This window comes from Notolepis coatsorum (assembly GCF_963971535.1).
Source record: "Notolepis coatsorum genome assembly, chromosome: 11".
Classification (NCBI taxonomy): domain Eukaryota; kingdom Metazoa; phylum Chordata; class Actinopteri; order Aulopiformes; family Paralepididae; genus Notolepis; species Notolepis coatsorum.
Window position 1 is genome coordinate 97,637,666 of NC_140175.1, and position 14,469 is coordinate 97,652,134.

Sequence of the window (14,469 nt, forward strand, 5' to 3'; positions counted from 1 at the left end):
GCGTAGCTAACCCTTCTGTGATGTCTGTGGCAGTTATATGATTCAGATGTTGTTTAGCATATTCAATTGACAAATGATCATAGAATAATAAGGTAACACTTTATAAAGGATCATTATTATAAAGTGTCACCAATAATAATATTACAATTATATGCTCTTATAGGGTGTACCATTCACAGATGTGGCTTACAATTGGCGTACAATGTAACCAAAAGTTCCATTATCATTGTAACTATCCACTGCCTGCAATCTGTTAAATAAAGTTTTCATTCATTCATTCATTACACTTCATCCTACTCCTGCTTGTTTGTTTTTTAATGTTTATTACTTGTTTTTTTTATTATTATTATTATTTATTTCAATTTATGTTCGAAATAAATAAACTCATTCATTCAAGATATTGTGTGAGCAAAAGTATATAGTTAATTTACTCATACAGCTCACAGCGCGGGAAAGAGTATAGTGGAGAGTATGTAGTGGAGAATGGGACACCTCAAGGAAGCGTAATAAGTCCAGTTTTATTTTCTATTATGATAAATGAAGTGTTTAAGAATATAGAGAGCAGTATTGGGGTGGCATTATTTGCAGATGATGGGATTATGTGGAAAAGGGGAAGGAATATAGAGTATATAGTTAAGAAATTACAAGAAGCAGTAGAGAAAGTAGAGAAGTGGACAAAAGAGTGGGGTTTTAGATTTTCAGTGGCAAAGACAAAGGTGGCATTTTTTACCAGAAGGAAAGTGTCAGAACAGGTTAGTCTTAAGTTATATGGGGAAAGGTTAGAGAGAGTAGAGTGCTTTAAATATCTAGGGATTTGGTTTGACAAAAGGCTTACGTGGGCAAACCATATAGGAAAAGTTGTTGCTAAGTGTAAGAAAGTATTAAATATTGTAAGGTGCCTGAGGGGTAGGGAGTGGGGAGCAGGTAGGGGTTCTTTGAAAGCTGTGTATATAGGGTTAGTAAGGTCTGCTTTAGACTATGGCTGCATCGTGTATCAGTCTGCATCGAAAACGTTATTAAAGAAGTTAGATATAATACAGTATCAGGCGTTAAGACTGTGCTGTGGTGCGATCAGAACAACCCCAGTATCTGCATTGCAAGTGGAAATGAATGAAGCTCCTTTGGAGTTCAGACGGAAGCAGATAGCGTTAACGTATTGGGTAAATTTAAAGGGCCATAAGGAGAGTCACCCCACTCAAAAGGTATTATTAGAGTGTCAGGAAAAAGAAAAGAAAGAGTTTAAGAGTTTTGGGTGGACAATAGGGAATGACAGTAGGGAGATAGGGATAGGGGAGATGGAGATAAGCCCGACGGTACCATTGTCTGATGTTCCACCATGGCTGTTTGAGGAGGTGCAGGTAGATTTTCATTTATTGGAAAGAAGGAGGGAAAGAGGTGAGGAAGTGTTGGATAGGTATGAAGTTAGTAGGTATATAGAAAGTAAGTATGGAGAGCAGATTAAAGTATACACGGATGCATCAAAAACAATCAGTGGCAAGGTGGGGGTTGCATTTATAAGCACAGAAGTAGATATCATGGAAAAGGAGAGGGTGAGTGATAAATTGTCGGTATACACGGGTGAGTTAATGGCTATTTTGTTAGCTATTAATTGGGTGGAAACAATTAAACCAAGCAAGGTATTAATAGCATCAGATTCAAGTAGCGCATTAGTAAGTATAAAGAACATAGAGTCAGAATCAAGGCAGGACATTATTTTAGAAATAGCGCAGGCGATGTTTAGGGTAAGGAGGGTAGGCGCAGATGTGTGTTTCATATGGGTGCCAGCACATATAGGGGTGGAGGGGAATGAACTGGCGGATACATTTGCTAAGGAAGCAGCTAGTAGAGTAGAAGTAAGTAGGGAAGTGAGGTACAGCAAGGCAGAAGTTAAGAGTGTAGTTAAGTATGAAATGAAAAAGAAGTGGCAGGAGGAGTGGGATAGAGGAAGTAAAGGTAGGCAGTTTTATAATATCCAGAGGGCAGTAGGGAAGATGAGAAGTGGGGGTAGGAGTACGAGGGAAGAAGTGATTGTATCAAGAATGAGATTAGGGCACACAGGGCTAAATAGTACACTTAGGTTAATGGGCAAGCATGAGACGGGTAGGTGTGAGTATTGCGGTAGGCAGGAAACAGTGGAGCATGTGTTAGTGGAGTGTAGTAAGTATAGGGAAGAGAGACAGATCCTAAAAGAAAGGTTAGAGAGAGACCACATCAAGCTGGAGGTAAGAGAAGTGTTGCGACTGAGTTCAGGGAATGTGGGGTATAGGGCAATTTTTAATTTTCTAAATAGTACAGGTTTGAGTGGTAGGATATAGAGTAGTGTAGAATAGGGATTGGCATGTGCATAATCCATCTAGCTCTAAAATCAATTTCAGTAGGTGGCGGTAATGCACCAACACGTTAGTGCCAACCGCCAATAAACATTAGAAGAAGAAGAAGAAGAAGCTCACAGCGCGGCGAAGTGCAATACTCCAATTCAGCCATTGGGTGGATGGGTGGCGCTGCTGATAGAAAAGATAGAACGGCTGTGTAAACGAGTCCGATCTCTAGCGTCATTTGGTTTGTGTGTGATTGGGAAGTGGAGGCGAAAGCATCTTCTTAATCGGCTTAATATCTATGGCATCCCGCGACTTTAGTCATTATGCTTTATATATTATTATACGATAGTTTGGTGTACGCGATACAGCATTATATGGCTGGTTGATTTTCACTACAATGGCAACATTATTTACTTATTCGGCCTGAAAGGTATGTCAGATTGCGGACAACGACATGTTTGATCTGGGCTACAGGACAACATGCCCTGAACGTGCTCACCGGGTAACTATCACCGTGCTGTTGTGTTCCACACTGTTCGGTATTATTATATATAATTATAATTTATTATTATTATTGGAGGTACTTGGGTGTCTTGGCGTTGCAATGATGACAACGTCGGGCACCTTTGAAATAAACAATGTAAACTTAATGAGAATTTAAATCTGAGCAACGTTAAGACTTGAACCGAGACTGAGCAGCAACCTATTGCTGGTGGTCATTCAGACTGGACTCGCCGGATCCACCACGTGTGTCGTAGGGATGGATGCCTTGTTAACGTGTAGCATGTTGCTAATGAGCTGTTTGCTTTACTTGTTTTTACAGATTTCTCAAAATGGTCCGGTACTCGCTCGACCCCGAGAACCCGACTAAGTGTGAGTATCATCCATGCTGCCGGCGGCAGCGTCACTTCCTGTTTGAAGGAACAGTGCGGTTGAAATGATGACAGCTTAGGACACCTTTGACATAAACCATGAAAACTTAATGAAAATCAAATCTGAACAACCTAATGTAAATTAAATCCCTCTTAAGTTTCATAGCAGGTATGGCTTGTCTGTTAACATCCTTATTTTGTGCCCTCAGCATGCAAGTCTCGGGGCTCCAATCTCCGGGTTCACTTCAAGGTAAGAAGCCCCATGTTACTTAAGCATTACATCACACGCAGGAGTGGTTTGTGACCAATAAACCATGCCTAGGGGTGGTTGTTAGGCCCGAGGCGCAGCCGAGGGTCGTTAGACCCCCCTAGGCATGGTTTATTGGTCACAAATCACGACTGCACGTGGTGTAAAGCTTTTATACAACTGCCAGATTCATCCAACCTTATTTCTATACAATAAACACACATTAATCGAAGATTTATTGAAAAAACCATCCGCCAGAAAAAGTAGTTCCCACAACTCCATGTGGAAGCAGCTTGAAGTGCATCCAACCAAACTAACACATCCAACTGTGTATTATTGGAATGATTGAGAGAAGTTGCCTCATGTGGAAGCAGCTTGAAGTGCATCCAACCAACTAACACATCCAACTGTGTATTATTGGAATGATTGATTGAAAATTTATTAAAACGTTTTCTTTGCCCTATAGGAAAAAAACGTTTTCTTCGCCCTATTTTTTTATTTATTTCTTTTAGCCTAAACTTAACCAGTTGGAAACCAGGGGTACAGTAATAAAATTAGCAATCAACCAATCAATCAATTCAATAGACCATGCTCACTTAAAACAGCGCTGCTTCTCTCTCAGTCTGACTCCCCCGCTGTTGCAGACAGGAGTGTGTGTGTGTGCGTGTGTGTGTGTGTGTGTGTGTCACAGTGTGTGTGTGCGTGTGTGTGTGTGTGTGTGTGTGTGTGTGTATGTGTGTGTTTGTGGGTACGCCAGCGTCGGACAGTGAGAGAGAACGCTGCAGTCGGAAAGTAGGAAGGAAGAAATTTAAATCAATCAATTAATCTATCAATCAATCCGCGATTTTTCTTTTGTTCTAGATTGAGTCAAGACCCATCAATTACATCATCCAACATTGTTTAAAATACTAACACGTTCCCCTTGACAGAATCGCTTTATATTTAGTCGTTATGACGCTATCAACATATCCATTTGTTAAAGATTATTGTCCGCCATCTTGTTTTTTCCGACGGAGTGATCCGGCGGAGTGATGTGATTCGGTGGTGGGCGGGTCCTGGGACCAGGAGCGTGGATTATGAAGGATACATACGTGTAAATGGACTGTTTCAGCCAATCAGAATAGAGAAATTTGCATGCCGTTGTATAATAGAACCTACACCTCTGTTTGAAATGGAGTTTTGCCTATGATGACAACATTGGAGACCTTTGGAATGTAATGTGACAATAACTAACAAGTATCTGAGCAAAGCTGCAACCATGTAGTCTCGGTGCTCTTGTCACATGACTAGTTATATATATATTACTGACTGCCAGGATGTTTTTATTGACAGAACACCCGTGAGACAGCTCAGGCCATCAAGGGCATGCACATCCGCAAAGCCAACAAATATCTGAGGGACGTTTCTGTGAAACACCAGTGTCCCCTTCCGCCGCTACAACGGGGGTGTCGGCAGGTGTGCCCAGGTGAGACTTTGTGGAACACAACTTCCGATGATGCTAAAACGTGTCCCCTTGGTAGTAGCAAGGAGTAGTATAAAAGGACAATGTACTCTACCTTATGCATACCGCACCTTATGTGAATAGTGTATACTTCATCAGATCATATATTTAGCTTTTAGCATTTTTATTTATTTATTATAGATTAGGGTTAGATTATTAGACTATATATTTAGTTTAACATTTCGTCTTTTTTCCCCCAGACGATTAGATTTAGATTATTGTATTTGATTATATATTGTAACTATTTATTGTAGGGCAAATATAATGGGCCATACGTAACATACCCTCATCTCGCACATGTCGAGTTAATTATATTTATTTGTTATATAATATTGTTTACACTGCTTTTTACTACCTGTATCCCCAATGCTGCTATGATGCCTGCATTTCCTCAAGGGGATCAGTAAAGGAATATCTTATCTTACTCTTACTTAGCAAAAGGGGTGTAAGATCTTGGGTAGGAAAGGGCAGAATTGCTTTGATAGGCACTGGGAACTATTCAAACGCCAATTGCACATTCCCCCACATGTGATTTTGTTTTTGCGAACGTGAGATAATCAAAGAATCTAAATGTTGCTACCATGTAACATCTCGCATATCCTTTATTTTCTCCCAGCTGTTAACGGACCGTTATGCTACCTCACTAGTACTAGTAGTGAGATGTGCCCAGTATGCTGTTCAGCGGTGTAACTCTGTAGATGCTGATATAAATAAGGGGAAATATATTTGAGACTATATGATATTTGCATAAAATGTAATTACTATTTGAAAATCTATGACCGTCCCTAATCTTGCTAAGTGGTATACCATTTATATGTCCCAGGCAAGAATGGACATCATCCTGTAGGTCTTAGAGGTACTTGGGTGTCTTGATGTTGCAATGATGACCACTTAGGACACCTTTGAAATAAACCATGAAAACTTAATGAAAATCAAATCTGAGCAACATTGAGACTTGTACCAAGACTGAGACTGGTTTGTTTTAGTGTTGGGGTGTCTTTCGCATTTTCATTAAAGAATTTTTTTGTAATTTTATTAGGCCAAGCAGTTTGACTGGACACAGGGTCGCTGGCCCAAGAAAAGTGCAGAGTTCCTCCTCCACATGCTGAAGAACGCAGAGAGCAATGCTGAGTTGAAGGTACGAAGGATGAATAGTTTGCTTGAAAGTTGACCAGCTTTCAGTGTTTACATTCTGTTTAACGCACAACATCGGTTTGGCTTGCCTGCCGTTTGGCAAGATGTCATTCAGAATGGAATGGTGTTTGTTTTGATTGCAATGATGACTCCAAAAGGAACCTTTGAATTAAACTTGAAAATGCAAATAACGTCTGAGCGGTCAATGTGCAAGCCTAACGTGCAACCCCCTCACGTACAAGCCTCTTAAACATGCTTCATATTGAAGGAAATGGGATACAGCACAAGTACAGTACAACAAAAGTTTGGCATCCAATCAAGAGTGCAAATTTGACAGTCAAGTATATTATACAGGTGATTAAACTGGGTATATAATTATCCATTAATTTAACCTTTAATCCTCAGGAACTCTGCCCTCATTTTCAATGATGCAGAGTTTACATAAATCAATAAACATGAGTTTAATACAATAAAACCCAAATGAGCCTAATGTAAACTACTTTTGACACGCTTGTTGTTGGTCCTACCGCCCCTGCAGGGTCTGGATGTTGACTCTCTGGTCATCGAGCACATCCAGGTGAACAAGGCCCCCAAGATGCGCAGGCGTACCTACCGTGCCCACGGACGCATCAACCCCTACATGAGCTCCCCGTGCCACATCGAGATGATCCTCACCGAGAAGGAGCAGATCGTCCCCAAACCAGAGGAGGAGGTGGCCCAGAAGAAAAAGGTACACGTTTATATCTTTTTATTTATTGATCTTTTCCCCCCTCCTTTTTCCTCAGATTTTTTTTCTCCCATCCCAATGTTAGTCGTTATGCCAATTCCCAATCCCCTTCCTGGTCGCTGCGCACTTACCCCCCCACAGTCGGTCTGGGAGAGTGGAGGCTATCACGTGCTTCCTCCGACACACGTCTAGCCAATCAACCGCTTCTTTTCACCTGGCAGCGCGGACTCTCACTGAGAGGGTGTAACGTGTGGAAGGATCACACTACCCCCCTTAGATCCTATCCTCGCTGAGCAGGCGCCCCGACCGAACTGTAGGAGTCGCTGTTTACAACGACCCAGACCCACCCGCCAGCTTTTCCCACCCTCTAATACAGCCAATTGTATTAGTGTGAACGGCCAGCCAAGCTGGTGACAACGTCGGAGCTGTGAGCTGGATTCGAACAGGCGAATCCACTATACCACACTATAAAGGGTTAACCTTCTATAGTGTGGTAGCAAAGGCTTAACCTTCTGTAGTGAAAGGGTTAACTAAAGGAGACTAAATTAAGTCATCCAGGGATTGGAAAGAATTCCAAAACGGCACTGGTGGTTGCAATGATGACAGCTTAGGACACCTTTGAAATAAACCATGAAAACTTAATGAAAATCAAATCTGAGCAACCTAAACTGAAAACCTCCTTTCTCTGTAATAATTGGCGTGGCTAATATAATGGGCGTGGCTAATGTTTTGTTGTTCCCGTCCCGCAGGTTTCCCAGAAGAAGTTGAAGAAGCAGAAGCTCATGGCGCGGGAGTAAATGTAAATAAAAAGGAACATTTGGCTGCCTGGTGCGCATGCGCGGTGACACCAATGGCGGAAATACACGGCTCGCTCTGTAAGTACCACACGTTTTGTAACAATGATTTAAACTGTTTATTAGCAACTCCGAGCTTCCAGACCCCACTGTAAAGCTGTGTTAAACCCATATTGTACGCTGGGTATCTTTGAAATTCATATCTGATATATTTTTGACCCAGCCCCCGATCACCGCTTGGTAGTTTCTTTTTAAACTGGTCGCGGCACACCTGAGAATGACTGCGGTCACTAGAGCCCCAGGCTTGCACACCGCAGTCACGAAAGGGGCTACATGTTACTAGAACCTACACCTCCGTCTGGGTTTTAAATGAAGGATGCTTTGCCTATGATGACAACATTGGAGACCTTTGGAATGAAATGTGACAATAACTAACAAGTATCTGAGCAAAGCTGCAACCATGTATGCTCGGTGCTCTTGTCACATGACTAGGTATATATATATTACTGACTGCCTGAATGTTTTTCTTGACAGAACACCCGTGAGACAGCTCAGGCCATCAAGGGCATGCACATCCGCAAAGCCAACAAATATCTGAGGGACGTTTCTGTGAAACACCAGTGTGTCCCCTTCCACCGCTACAACGGGTGTGTCGGCAGGTGTGCCCAGGTGAGACTTCGTGGAACACACTTTATTCTGATGATGCTCAAACGTGTCCCCTTGGTAGTAGCAAGGAGTAGTATAAAAGGACAAAGTACTCTACCTTATGCATACCGCACCTTATGTGAATAGTGTATACTTCATCAGATCATATATTTAGCTTTTTTAGATTATTGGATTATTAGACTATATATATTGCATATATTTAGCTTTTAGCATTTCGTTTTTTTTCCAGACTAGATTAGATTTAGTTTATTGGATTTGATTATATATTGTAACTATTTATTGTAGGGCAAATATAACTGAGGGCATACATACCCTCATCTCTCACCTTGTTGACGATTACGCACGTGTCCAGAGTTAATTATGTTATATTTATTTATATCCCCCATGCTGCTATGATGCCTGAATTTCCCCAAGGGGATCGATAAAGGAATATCTTATCTTACTTAGCAAAAGGGGTGTAAGATCTTGGGTAGGGATGGGCAAAATTGCTTTGATAGGCACTGGGAACTATTCAAACGCCAATCGCACATTCCCCCACATGTGATTTTGTTTTTGCGAACGTGAGATAATCAAAGACAATCTAAATGTTGCTACCATGTAACATCTCACGTGTCCTTTATTTTCTCCCAGCTGTTAACGGACCGTTATGCTACCTCACTAGTACTAGTAGTGAGCTGTACCCAGCATGCTGTTCAGCGGTGTAACTGTAGTTGCTGATATAAATAAGGGGAAATATATTTGAGACAAAATTATATTTGCATAAAATAATATAATTACTATTTGAAAATCCATGACCGTCCATAATCTTGGTAAGTGGTTTACCATTTATATGTCCCAGGCAAGAATGGAGGTAATCTTGGAGGTACTTGGGTGTCTTGGCGTTGCAATGATGACAACTTGGGACACCTTTGAAATAAACCATGAAAACTTAATGAAAATCAAATCTGAGCAACGTTAAGACTTGAACCGAGACTGAACAACCTATTGCTGGTGGTCATTCAGACTCGACTCGCCGGATTCCACCATGTGTGTCGTAGGGAGGGATGTCTTGTTAACGTGTAGCATGTTGCTAATGAGCTGTTTGCTTTACTTGTCTTTACAGATTTCTCAAAATGGTCCGGTACTCGCTCGACCCCGAGAACCCGACTAAGTGAGTATCATCCATGCTGCCGGCGGCAGCGTCACTTCCTGTTTGAAGGAATGGTTGAAATGATGACAGCTTAGGACACCTTTGACATAAACCATGAAAACTTAATGAAAATCAAATCTGAGCAACCAAAATGTAAATTAAATCCCTCTAAATAAGTTTCATAGCGGGTGTGGCTTGTCTGTTAATAAACATCCTTTATTTTGTGCCCTCAGCATGCAAGTCTCGGGGCTCCAATCTCAGGGTTCACTTCAAGGTAAGAAGCCCCATGTTACTAGAACCTACACCTCGGTCTGGGTTTTAAATGAAGGATGCTTTGCCTATGATGACAACATTGGAGACCTTTGGAATGAAATGTGACAATAACTAACAAGTATCTGAGCAAAGCTGCAACCATGTAGGCTCGGTGCTCTTGTCACATGACTAGGTATATATATATTACTGACTGCCTGAATGTTTTTCTTGACAGAACACCCGTGAGACAGCTCAGGCCATCAAGGGCATGCACATCCGCAAAGCCAACAAATATCTGAGGGACATTTCTGTGAAACACCAGTGTGTCCCCTTCCACCGCTACAACGGGGGTGTCGGCAGGTGTGCCCAGGTGAGACCCCGTGGAACACAACTTCTGATGATGCTCAAACGTGTCCCCTTGGTAGTAGCAAGGAGTAGTATAAAAGGACAATGTACTCTACCTTATGCATACCGCACCTTATGTGAATAGTGTATACTTCATCAGATCATATATTTAGCTTTTAGCATTATTGGATTATTAGACTATATATTGCATATATTTAGCTTTATTTTTTTTTAAACTTTGACCAGTCAGCTGGTTCTTTTTGCGTTTATCGCTTTTTTCTGGTCAAGTGTGACCGACAGAAACAGGTTGAATGGGGGTATAGATGGGGGGAAAGACACTCTGAGAAAGTACGGCTTGTCCGGGAGTCGAACTCTCTACCCCAGATCCGTGACGCGCACGGTTGTCCCCGACGCCGAAATAGCGTTCGAGGTACGCGGTGAGCTACTGGAGCTCCCCCTATATTTAGCTTTTAGCATTTTGTTTTTGCGAACGTGAGATAATCAGACAATCTAAATGTTGCTACCATGTAACATCTCACGTCTCCTTTATTTTATCCCAGCTGTTAACGGACCATTATGCTACCTCACTAGTAGTGAGCTGTACCCAGCATGCTGTTCAGCGGTGTAACTCTGAACTGATATAAATAAGGGGAAATATATTTGAGACTAAATGATATTTGCATAAAATAATGTAATTACTATTTGAAAATCCATGACCGTCCCTAATCTTGGTAAGTGGTATGCCATTTATGTCCCAGGCAAGAATGGACGTCATCCTGTAGGTCTTAGAGGTACTTGGGTGTCTTGGCGTTGCAATGATGACCACTTAGGACACCTTTGAAATAAACCATGAAAACTTAATGAAAATCAAATCTGAGCAACGTTAAGACTTGTACCAAGACTGAGACGGGTTTGTTTTAGTGTTAGGGTGTCTTTCGCATTTTCATTAAAGACATTATTTTTTTAATTATTATTAGGCCAAGCAGTTTGACTGGACACAGGGTCGCTGGCCCAAGAAAAGTGCAGAGTTTCTCCTCCACATGCTGAAGAACGCAGAGAGCAATGCTGAGTTGAAGGTACGAAGGATGAATAGTTTGCTTGAAAGTTGACTAGCTTTAAGTCTTTACATTCTGTTTAACGCACAACATCGGTTTGGCTTGTTTGGCAAGATGTCATTCAGAATGGAATGGTGTTTGTTTTGATTGCAATGATGACTCCAAAAGGAACCTTTGAATTAAACTTGAAAATGCAAATAACGTCTGAGCCATCAATGTGCAAGCCTAACGTGCAACCCCCTTACGTACAAGCCTCTTAAACATGCTTCATATTGAAGGAAAACGGCACAAGTACAGTACAACAAAAGTTTGGCATCCAACCAAGAGTGCAAATTTGACAGTCAAGTATATTATACAATGTACAGGTGATTAAACTGGGTATATAATTATCCATTAATTTAACCTTTAATCCTCAGGAACTCTGCCCTCAGTTTCAATGATGCAGAGTTTACATAAATCAATAAACATGAGTTTAATGCAATAAAACCCAAATGAGCCTAATGTAAACTACTTTTGACATGCTTGTTGTTGGTCCTACCGCCCCTGCAGGGTCTGGATGTTGACTCTCTGGTCATCGAGCACATCCAGGTGAACAAGGCCCCTAAGATGCGCAGGCGTACCTACCGTGCCCACGGACGCATCAACCCCTACATGAGCTCCCCGTGCCACATCGAGATGATCCTCACCGAGAAGGAGCAGATCGTCCCCAAACCAGAGGAGGAGGTGGCCCAGAAGAAAAAGGTACGCGTTTATCTCTGGACACATTTACAGATTGGCCAATCTGCTTTTTCAGTGCCTGGGTGACTTATTGTCTTCAAGTAGTTCCTTGTGATAATGAGAGCGTTTCCTTTTTTCTTTTTAACCCTTTCACTACCACACTACAGAAGGTTAACCCTTTACTACCACACTACAGACTGTTAACAGTGTAGTGTGGTAGTAAAGGGTTAACCTTCTGTAGTGTGGTAGTAAAGGCTTAACCTTCTGTAGTTAAAGGGTTAACTAAAGGAGACTAAATTAAGTCATCCAGGGATTGGAAAGAATTCCAAAACGGCACTGGTGGTTGCAATGATGACAGCTTAGGACACCTTGATGGATCCATGAGGCTTGGATAAGCCTTGTGGACCCAACTCTTTAGATGAGGGAACGGGTACATACGCACACAATACGCAACCACTGATGGATCCGTAGGGCTTGGATAAGCCCTATGGACCCAACTCTTTAGATGAGGGAACGGGTACATACGCACACAATACGCGACCACTGATGGATCCGTAGGGCTTGGATAAGCCCTATGGACCCAACTCTTTAGATGAGGGAACGGGTACATACGGGTACAATACGCGACCACTGATGGATCCATGGGGCTTGGATAAGCCCTATGGACCCAACTCTGACCACTAATAAAAACGTAACTACACTAACGTTATAAGAGCTAACATTGCTACCTACTGTACAAGTGCATTGGTTTAGTGCATTTCCTACTTCCGGTTGCTACTGAACGGACATGTTTGTGCGGACCTGTTCTCCCAAACTGGTCAGCAAATGACTGTTTTCATTTTTACGTTATTATTATTTTTTAAACGTTGATCTTAACTTTATTGCTTTTATCGTTATATATGCCTGTTTGTGTACAGCACTTTGAGCTACATGACATGTATGAAAGGTGCTTTATAAATACTTACTTACTTACCTTTGAAATAAACCATGAAAACTTAATGAAAATCAAATCTGAGCAACCTAAACTGAAAACCTCCTTTCTCTGTGATAATGGGCGTGGCTAATATAATGGGCGTGGCTAATGTTTTGTTGTTCCCGTCCCGCAGGTTTCCCAGAAGAAGTTGCAGAAGCAGAAGCTCATGGCGCGGGAGTAAATGTAAATAAAAAGGAACACTTCTTACCAACAACTACAGTCTTGTGTTTTACTTTCAGGGCTGCTTGGATTCCATGGAGATTCATTTGAATTTATTCACACATGATACGATACAATAAATATCATCATCTGAATTGTCTAGTGTGCCAGGTCTCCCAAGAAGCTATTTAAAGCTTTTGGAGGGAGCCTGATCACAAACTGAGGCAAACGAAACATAACATGGATAGGCTTACATACCTGCCTACTTACATACAACATGGATACATAAATACAGACATAATATTCCCACGTATGGTTACTATTTAGAGATATGATTTGAGCAAATCCTCTTTCAGTTGTTTTTTCAAGGTGGAGATGGATTTTGACTTTCAGACTCGTCGAGCTCGTTCCAGATCTGCGGGCCCCTGCATGCTATACTTAGGCTGCACATTTTACCTTTCTCCTCTTGCCAAAGATAAGATGCCTATTCCTAGTATTATGAATGTGCAGTGGACCGCAGACCGGGACAAGCTCAGACAGTCTGATTCATGTTATACACAACTTGATACATCATTGAAGCATTTTGGTGGACATTAAAATCAGGAGACCAAAGCGATGGAATAGAGGACGTGTGAGCGTATTAAACCCGGACCATGACACTAAAGCTTTCAAGTTTCTTGAGACTATGAATCCCACAATATTAAAGAGTAGGAGCCAGCGTGGCGCACCACGTTACTGCACTGCAGACCTACGTGGTCGACCCGGGTTCGTCTCCCGAACCCGATGTATATTTGCCCCATGTCTTTCCCCCCATATCTTCTCCCGGCCTTCCCCTCTGCTCTGCCGGCCATGTCTCACTGGAAAAATATGTAAAAATGCTAAAAATCTTTAAAAAAAATATTAAAGGGTAGAAATAATAACTTGAGGAAGTGAAGGGTTGTATAGTAATGTTCAATATTGGCTTTTTTTTTTACTGATATTAGCCGATATACCGATATTGTCCAACTCTTAATTTCCGATACCGATATATGCAGGGTCCCCCCAAAACGAAATTATTTCACCTAACTAACGTCACATCTCTTGTGACGTTAGTCATGGAATTAACGTATTATGCATAATTTTGACGTGTGCATTGATCTTGTTCATTTCATTGGATGCATTCAACAAGGCTTTGTAATGTAAACATTGTGCAAAATATGACAACTACTTCAACTTAAGTTAAAATATGACAACTACTTCAACTTAAGTTAGGCTATGTGCCAAAAAGTGCCATATTGTCTCAAACAGCAGGTTGGATCACACACTCCCTGAAATAATCCTGATAAACGCCCACTACATGGGGCACATTTCTACTTCACAAAATGTAAACATTGTACCTATACAACTGAGGTCAAGTGCAAACAGTGCTGGACCAGTAGCCCCAGTTTTTAGCGCTACTTGGGGTAACACACTTTTAAAATAAACTGCATAAGCCCTGCTCCAGATGAGCTCTACATTTAACTGGCCGGTGGCCATACTTTGGCTAATACTAATGTGTGTTTTGTTTTATCGGTCGTTTTCTTTTCATCGTTTCGCCCCAC

The 14,469-nt window shown here is 41.6% G+C and overlaps 1 protein-coding gene and 1 pseudogene across 2 annotated transcripts; both read left to right on the forward strand.

Moving 5' to 3' along the window:
- The first annotated feature begins 3,141 nt into the window (after positions 1-3,141).
- On the forward strand, positions 3,142-7,674 carry LOC311237427 (large ribosomal subunit protein uL22-like; annotated as a pseudogene). The gene is made up of 6 exons (XR_014621086.1): positions 3,142-3,191; positions 3,400-3,440; positions 4,770-4,902; positions 5,978-6,076; positions 6,611-6,802; positions 7,549-7,674. The product of XR_014621086.1 is annotated as a large ribosomal subunit protein uL22-like (transcript).
- Positions 7,675-9,367: 1,693 nt separating this feature from the next.
- LOC311237429 (large ribosomal subunit protein uL22-like) lies at positions 9,368-12,972 on the forward strand. Its single transcript, XM_084325302.1, has 6 exons — positions 9,368-9,411; positions 9,622-9,662; positions 9,876-10,010; positions 10,963-11,061; positions 11,590-11,781; positions 12,864-12,972. Exons 1-6 carry the CDS (start codon positions 9,372-9,374, stop codon positions 12,909-12,911), a joined length of 555 nt encoding a protein of 184 aa, XP_084181428.1. The 5' UTR covers positions 9,368-9,371; the 3' UTR covers positions 12,912-12,972.
- The last annotated feature ends 1,497 nt before the right edge of the window (positions 12,973-14,469 follow it).